We start from the raw sequence: 9,062 nt of genomic DNA on the forward strand, positions 1-9,062 counted from the left end.
CTTTTTACAGTATCCATATCCATTTGTCATGCACAAATTGTACACAGCACCTTAAGAACGATTTCACTACTTCACCAGTGTTTGTGGATGGAACTACCATTTGTGAATTACTTGCTCACTGGCTGTGACGTGCAGTGGTTTTACAAGTCACCCAAATTGCAGGAAGAATATAAAGTTCATATGTCCTTCAGGGTACCTGCATCAACTGAAGGCACTGTATTCTGTATGGTCATAACCATATAAGACGAGCATTTGTGAAGGAGTAGTACTTCTTGGTTGTAAACAATGATTTGGACTCTTCAAAAGTGGACAGTAATAACATATCCTTTACTGCCTTCACTCTGTAGTTCACATACCTACCACAAAATCTATACCTGAGAGAACACACACTTCTTTAAAGTTTCCAGCAATTACAACAACCAATGCACACTCATAATGTATAAAAGTATTACAACTTTCCTTGTTCAAAATTCAAACTAAAATCTCAACATGATAGCATCAAAAGTGTTGCAGAAATGATTATTATCCATTACTTAGTGATCCACCCATGAAGTCGAGTTATCAACACAGTCAAAAAAAAAAATAAATAAATAAAAATCTTTCTTGTCAACAAGGTATTTAAATGAATCGTAGATTTCATTTTCTGGAATATTTTGTGCCTGAACAGGTTTGTGGAACTTTTGAATAAATTGTCAGTAGTTAAAAATATATTTTGATCATCTCACATTGTATTTGCATCATTTTGCTTCCTTGAAGACTATAACATGGATCTCAATCCACATTAATTTGTAATTAGTGTTACTGCAATATGCTGCCTTCACAGTATAGCAGAATCTGTGATGTGTTGCCTTACTTTGTAATATTGTAGCATGTTTGTGACACATCTTCTGTTGCTTTGAGAAACATAATCATAACACATTTATGTTTTTAATGGTAATAAGAAATAAGAACCTGTGAGCCAACAAAACAAGCATTTTTTGGTAAATAATCAGTTTCCTTGTTTAGAAATTTCTTGTTCACATTGAAGTCAACTGACATGAGTTCAGATTGTGAAATTACAACTTGGTTGTAGTATATTGGTCATCAGATATCTTGAGAACCACTGGACATCTCCCCTTTGAGCACTATTTTGTCTGTTCACTTGTTTAATACTCTTATGCTAACATTTTTTTAATTAAAGGGATGCTGTGTAGATTAAAAACAGCTCATATTGCCACCACAGAAAATATGTTAACTCTGTAAGCAGTAGGTATTTCTGTTCTTATACTTCGTGTATATTTATTAGCAAGTGAATACCCCAAAATGAATGGGAAGATTAAATGTGCATTTGTTGCTGGCCGAAAATCCAAAATTTTCTACAAAAACACACACACACAGATGGGTGTGTTGTCTTTCAACATCAATTAAACTAATTCTTCATCATCCCTGCTGAGCAGACCAGCGGGACGTAAGTTCGTTCAAGACCTTTGTAGAAGTTGTACATACGAATCCATTTCACATTATTCATTTTCTTTATGAAAAAGTAAAGTGAATTTGAGTTTTGTGTACACCACATTTTTCACTGACAGGTTTTCATGCCAGTGGTAAATGAAAGGCCTAGATAATGAGTAATTGCGATACCCGCTTTTTATAATTAAACAAAGTAATGTAGTTTCTAAAGAATGGTTTAATTGTTATAATAAGCAGTAAAATCAAACTTCACATGTCTTAATCCACATACTTATGAACGTTTTTCAACAGTATATGAATTGTTTCTGTCAGTACACTATTTACTGTACACAATAAGGCTTTTGACACTCATGGTATAGGAAAACACTACATTTTTCTCATTTGAACAGTTTTCTACACCCACAATACTTACATCATTAGTTTGGCTGCTCACTTCTGACCAACCAGTGGTCCTTCCCATAATATCTCATGGCAGTGTGGACCTTTAATTTAGATGATCTGTTGATTTTCCTGAAAGTCCTGTTACGAAAAAGTATTTGGTGACTTGTATCCCTTGTGAAATTCAGAAGAGGGATATTAGGCTGAGTGAGCATCCTGTAAAGGCGCCATGCATTTGCAACTGATGCTTTGAGGGCCCAGTTAAAGAAAGGCTACCACCACTTTTTTGACCCTATCTTCACACGATATGTAGCTGTATAATGGCTATGTGCATCTATGTGGTTCCCATGTGTTTACTACAATCAGCAATGCACGGAGGTCTGGCTGCTCCAACAGACTGCTTTACTTTCAGCATGACTACGGATGTAATTGTATGTAGAATGCGAACCAAACAATAGCTGTATTTCAATAAGTTGTTCTTTATTTTTCCTTAGTCTGCCAGTTTCAGTACTTCACTACCCAAACTGTGAATGGGTGTACTACAAAGCTTCTGCAATACAACAGGAGCCATCAAATAAATCTGAATTGCCCCCCTTCAGTTGTTGTCCGTTGGGGTACTCACTTCAGAAAAAAAGAAAAAAATTAATCACAGAATCCAGATTTATTTGATAGCTCTGGCTGTTTTGCACCAAGGTTTGCGGACATCTGTTCGCACAGAGTGCGTAGGGGCTCAAGGGTGGCACCAATGAAGTGCCAAAACTGGTAGCTTAAAGAAAAATTAATAAGAATTGACTGAAATTCAGTTGTTCTATACTGTTTTTCTACATACAGTTTGATCAGCCACTATCCTGAGTCCTTGAGAAATCCACTATGAACTAGATGTAATTAGTTGCAGTTGATACACATTTGTTGTCATTCCATCTGACTGTTTCCTCAGCTCTCTCTCTCTCTCTCTCTCTCTCTCTGTGTGTGTGTGTGTGTGTGTGTGTGTGTGTGTGTCTTGTCTCAAGCTTCGTCTTCATCACAAGTGGATACTATTCATTCTGTTCTCTCAGATTGTACCTGTATCTCCTGCACCCCTGCTTGAAAGTTCCTGCATTAATGGAAGAGCAGTAAAGACATTATTGAAAAATAAATTACAGCCTTCTATGATACTTGCTCTTTCAAGTAATCCCATGATGACATTGTAGCCTTTCCCACTGATTACCAGCAAAGGACTTGGAAGAGCAGTTGAATGGAATGGATAGTGTTTTGAAAGGAGGATATAAGATGAACATCAACAAAAGCAAAATGAGGATAATGGAATGTAGTCAAATTAAGTTGGGTGATGCTGAGGGAATTAGATTAGGAAATGAGACACTTAGCGTAGTAAAGGAGTTTTGCTATTTGGGGAGCAAAATAACTGATGATGGTCGAAGTAGAGAGGATATAAAATGTAGACTGGCAATGGCAAGGAAAGCGTTTCTGAAGAAGAGAAATTTGTTAACATCGAGTATAGATTTAAGCGTGAGGAAGTCGTTTCTGAAAGTATTTGTATGGAGTGTAGCCATGTATGGAAGTGAAACATGGACGACAAATAGTTTAGACAAGACGAGAATAGAAACTTTCGAAATGTGATGCTACAGAAGAATGCTGAAGATTAGATGGGTAGATCACATAACTAATGAGGAGGTATTGAATAGGATTGGGGAGAAGAGAAGTTTGTGGCACAACTTGACTAGAAGAAGGGATTGATTGGTAGGACATGTTCTGAGGCATCAAGGGATCACCAATTTAGTATTGGAGGGCAGCGTGGAGGGTAAAAATCATAGAGGGAGACCAAGAGATGAATACACCAAGCAGATTCAGAAGGCTGTATGTTTCATTAGGTACTGGGAGATAAAGAAGCTTGCACAGGATAGAGTAGCATGGAGAGCTGCATCAAACCAGTCTCAGGACTGAAGACCACAACAACTAGCAAGATATTAGTGTGTAGCGTATACCAATCACTGGCACACAGATACCATAACTTAAAGTTGAAATACATGGCTTTTTTCTTATGAATTGCTTACACCAGTGTCTAAGGAATTAAGTCTTATCAGTTGACAAATTTGAGGCACATCAAGGATTTCACTGATTCTTTGATCATGTCGAAAAGTTGACGAAACTTGTAAAAGGGGTCTTAATTTATTTGTGTTGTCAACCAGATACGGTCTTTTCACAGTACCATTGAAAATTTGTCGCATCTGGCGTTGGATATCAACTCATTATCATATCTTGTGACATTCTCCAGTATTCGTGATGATGTGATGTGATACAGGAAGACTGGTAATACCAGGTACGCTTTCTCTTGTCAGCATGCCACCAGAGAGGTTTTTCTGAGATGCATATCAGCTACTTTCGATTGTGATGAGCTCTACTAATTCCATTGAGAATACCTGGGGGGAAAAAAATAATCTGATTCAAGTTTTCTAATTTTCTTTAGTTGAGTCTGCAGACTTTGAACAGTAAGTGACATATGAAGGAATATTACTTCCAACACTGTTTTCACTTTTTCTTGTTTGAGAAAGCAAGAGGTTTAGATTTCAGTTTTGCTTCATGATCACTCTTAAAACTGCTTTCAGTTTACCTTGCTTTCTTTCTTCTCTAGACCTGAAGTACTGCTAGTTGTTACTGTTGTTGCTTGTCATCCAACTGGAGGGCTCTTTGCTGTGCTGATATTAGGCTGCTGTGTCATTTCAAGTATGCTAGCCACATTTTTGCCATTCACTTGAATGCCATCCACATTCATTTGAATTCCGCACATCTCAGGTGCATTACCTGAAATTTCTACTCTAGCAGACTACATTCAAAATTCACCTTGATGCTGGAGTAGTCTCCTTGTGAGATGTACAGTATTTCCTTCTGCTTTTTTGTTTGGTATATCAGAATCAACATCGGTTTCTGCTTCTGCAGATTTAGCAGAAGGATACATGACAACATCCACAGTGTTTTTATCATCTTTGGCATCACTTGTTCTCAACGCATCAATAATTTCATTGACTGATATGCATCTAGAAATAACAATTACTGCTCAGTTGCTAAAATCTGCCTTCTTACAATGAGACTGTTTGTATACCAATAGCAGGAAAACCTGTCAGGCATAATCAGCAATAAAGCAAAGCACAACAGTGAATGGGAATTTGTATAAACTTCCCCATATATAGAAATATAATGTTTAATTATTGCACAACACATATTATGATTTAACTTTATATTAGTTATGTGACTGACAACTCACCCTACATGACATGTCGTGAAGCTAAAGACGTAACACCATTGCAGTCAAAGGCTACAACAAAAATGACTTGTTGTTTGTTTAGTTAATTCCTTACATGCTTAGCAGAAGTGTGATAGATTTTTATAGCTATAATAAACTGAAACTGCGGTGTTCAGCGTCGGCTTACTGTCAAATAAAAATGCACTGTGTATAGAAACAGAATGAACCTTGTAATCATCCCATTCATTTTTGAGGAGGGGGTGGATCAATTTGGAATATAAATCATGACATTGATTTGCAGCACATTTATTGCATGAAAATGCTTGTTTCTAAGATATTTTAGAGTCTCAGTTGTCTCCTCACCCATAAGGGGGAGTGTTGTATTTCACGTTCTTAGCGCTTGTTGCATGTGTCACGTGTTCTTGTAATTTAATTGCATCATTTTTAGGTTCTCTAGTGACCCTTGCACATTAAAAGACATATCAAGACGATAAATTCTGTTATGTGAGATGCAGATATAGTGGTTATTAATTTCATTTTATGCAAGTACAGAGTCTGGTTTAACAGCTTAATCTATTATGCATGGATATTGTTATTTGTTGTGTTGATGGCTTTGTTTTGGTACTATTTTTACTTGAGAGTAATGTTATAAATTAGAAAACTACATAGGTTTCTAGTTTGTTGAAGAGGTGATCAGAATTTTACCATAATACTTATTTCATTCCATTGTTGGCTTTTTGGTACAGCAACCAGTTACAATATTTTTATTTTTTTAGTAAAAGTGGTCTTAGGTGCAAAATTGTTTTTATTAATACCAATTATGCGTTTCACCCTTGTGAGGAATTGTCAAATTATGTAAAAATTTAGCAGAAGTAACATCATTCAATTGCCACAACAGGACATAAAATAAAAATCATTTGCATAAGGCATGTCAAAAGTCTTACTAGAACCAAAAAGAGTATGTTGTAAGCCCGGATCCAAATCAGCATGGTGTACACAGTCTAGAAACACTGTGTATGATGCAAATAGAGAGCATTCCCGTGAAACAGGTGTGCTAAGCACTACAGGAAGAGCTACTAACTGTAGTGCTTAGCAGACCTGTTTCACCGGAATGCTCTCTACCTTGCAGTATAAATTTGTAAGCGTGTTTCTATGCTGTCACCACGCTGATCCGGATCTGGTCTTAGCATATATTCTTTTCGGTTCCAGTAAGACTTTCGACAAGCAGATGCCTTATCCACATGATTTTTATTTTATGTGCAGTTGTGGTAGTTGATGAATGAAGTTCCTTCTGCTACATTTTTACATGATCTGACGATACTTTACAGAGACAAAATGCATAATTGGTGTTAATAAAAACAATTTTGCAACTGTTACTGTCTTTATTCAAAGAAATATAAATTTATGTGCAAGATGTTAATAATCGCTATTTTTTACTCACACTGCATTTCTTTGTCAGCTATTGGATGATAAACATTGGCACTTTTTGTGTGGTGCCAGTGATAACCCAGGTACATACAGTAAACTTAAAGCTAGAACATTGACTCATAAATGTAATTACCTGTCACATTTAAAGCAGCAAAAAGTTATTAGTTTTGAAATTGACAAAGGTGGTACCACATTTTAAAGTATCTAACACAAGTTGGAACTAGTAACCTAGTTCCCAAACTGACATCTGACATTCATTTTCTATTTTCAGAATATAACTAGTTTCCAACTAATCCCTTCTCAGGTCAGTGGGTAATATGGTGGATGTGGTAACAACTACATGGAAAAATAGTTTTCTGCTTGTGTTCCACCATTTCCCCACTTCCAATTGATTGTTTCATCATCTGCTTCACTAATAATACAATGATTGATTTGCGTGTGTGTGTGTGTGTGTGTGTGTGTGCGTGCGTGCGTGCGTGCGTGCGTGCGCGCGCGCGAGAGCGGGAGGGGGGGGGGGGGGGTAGAGGTAGAGGTAAAATTGTTGTTTTTTCAGATTCTCCTTGTGTAAATTATACAAATGTTTGTAATGTTCTAAAGTAAATGTGTGGTGTCCTATCCTATAACGTTTTTTACAATTTTAAAAGTAGGTTGTGCCCACACCTTTCTGGTCATGCAGTAGCTGATAAATTACTCAGATATGAAATAATTAAAACAGAAGTATCAATAATGATACATTTAAAGTACTTGAACTCATATCACACACACACACACACACACAGGTGCGCACATGCACGTGCAGTTATCTACTTTATAGTGTCAATTTCAAAATAATGTACCATTTTCTCCTGTTTGCAGCTATTGGAGCAGTTCAGGAGTGAAAATCAGAAACTGAAAGATGAGAATGGTGCCTTGATTAGGGTGATCAGTAAGTTATCAAAGTGATTGATCAGTTGAAACAGAAGCTCACAAGCTGTGTTGGAAATGAATAATTTATTAAAGCTAGTGGAATATGCAGCATTTCTCTGTTATGTAGGATGTATTTATTTCAGAAAAACTATACATTCAGTGATTTAAGGGATTCTTTGTAGTTATTTAGGAACTAGATTTGTTTTCCTCACATCATCTGTAATTCATTTCTTAATTTATTATTCATTTTGCAGTATTATAACTAAAGTATTTTGCACTGAATTACTCAGATATAAATTTAATGCTTTGCTTTGAAATAGAGAAGAAACTTTATCAAAGTTTTGTGAAGCTGAAAGTGGAGGATTGAGCTCAATTTCGTAATTTTGTTAAAATTTTTGAGCTCACTCTCCGGCCATGTGTATGATTGTGTGGAAGTTTATCAACAAGAAGGAACATTAAAATAGTTTAAATGTTCAAAATGCAGATGGAACTGTATTGTAAACATTGTATGTGTAATTGCTGTCTTAAAAAAGTTATGTTTTAAAATATACTTCAGTTTGTTCACACATTTTAATTAGCTTTTACAAAAATGGCTTAATGAGAGAGTCCTCCAAAATTTATGTTGTATATATGTGCATCTTTATGAAAACCTGTTGGGTGTTTTATATGCATATAAAGTTGCCAACTGCTGTGTTGTTTTAAGTTTGAAACATCTTTTTTTTTTCTAGTCGTCGTTATATCAGTGAATGTCAAGTGTAAATTAATTTTGTAATGTAAATTGTTTTACAATTTCCCTATTTAAAGCATATCATGTGTAGGTCATTAAAACATGTTAAGATGTATCATTTTCTATTGATGTTTACTAATATTGTCGTGATGTTGTTGCATCCATGATATTTAATTACCAAGTCTTCAGAAGGAAACTTGTAATTCAGGCTTTGTCTGCTGTTTGCTAAGTTGAATTTTATAGTTCATTTTATTCATGGATTGTATATTTGTATTAAAATTTAGTAAATAATTTTATTGGTATGTTATGCATGAATGTTTCAGTTACCTTGGTGCTAAATCCGTTACAGGTTTTTTACACAGTTCTGTTATTACCACAGAATGATTGAGCTATCAGCAAATAGCTGTGAAAATGTTTTAGATACCTGTGTTGAGTGTCTATTCGTCTGATAACAACAGATAGTTAAGTAGACAATGAAGTCTCCTATTTTTCTCTGGTCTGTTAAATTAGTCTGATGGAAGTCTCAGCACGTGACAAATGGGTGAAACAACCTTTTCATATTCTGTTGAATCTGTTCTCAGAATAATTTTATGCACTGGAAAATTTCTGCCATTGTCTGTGTAAAAGTGCCTTGTTTGCTTGTAATATTTGAAATGAAATGTACATTTTTATAGTAAAACATCACTAGAACTTCTAAATAAAACACTTCTCTATGTTTACATAAAGGAATTGATTTCAACTTAATCTTCACGTTTTGCTTAGAACAATCAAATGTAAGATAAGATTGCCATCTTAGTAGCTGTCTGTGCTCCTTCGTAGTCTTATTCTAATTTTCTTGTTCTTAAAACATTCGTGTGTGCCAGCTATATCAGACGAGACTAATTTGTTTTACACTAGAAGCTGGGCTCTTTCACATTTCACAGCATAAACAATAAC

General features: G+C 35.5%; 1 protein-coding gene across 6 annotated transcripts in view; it reads left to right on the plus strand.

The window, feature by feature from the left end:
* LOC126481672 (protein phosphatase 1 regulatory subunit 12A) overlaps window positions 1–8,856 on the plus strand; it is a 374,220-nt gene extending 365,364 nt beyond the window's left edge. For 4 of the 6 annotated variants that reach the window (XM_050105605.1, XM_050105603.1, XM_050105604.1 and 1 more), the window contains exon 23: window positions 7,349–8,855. Coding sequence is in view for 1 of the 6 variants with exons in the window: in XM_050105601.1 (XP_049961558.1) it covers window positions 7,349–7,435 (87 nt within the window). In the remaining 5 variants the exon portion in view is untranslated. Of the gene's footprint in view, window positions 1–7,348 lie in introns of all 6 variants that reach the window. The other 2 variants (XM_050105600.1, XM_050105601.1) reach the window with 1 other exon arrangement.
* The last annotated feature ends 206 nt before the right edge of the window (window positions 8,857–9,062 follow it).

The sequence above is a fragment of the Schistocerca serialis genome, chromosome 5 (assembly GCF_023864345.2).
Source record: "Schistocerca serialis cubense isolate TAMUIC-IGC-003099 chromosome 5, iqSchSeri2.2, whole genome shotgun sequence".
NCBI lineage: Eukaryota > Metazoa > Arthropoda > Insecta > Orthoptera > Acrididae > Schistocerca > Schistocerca serialis.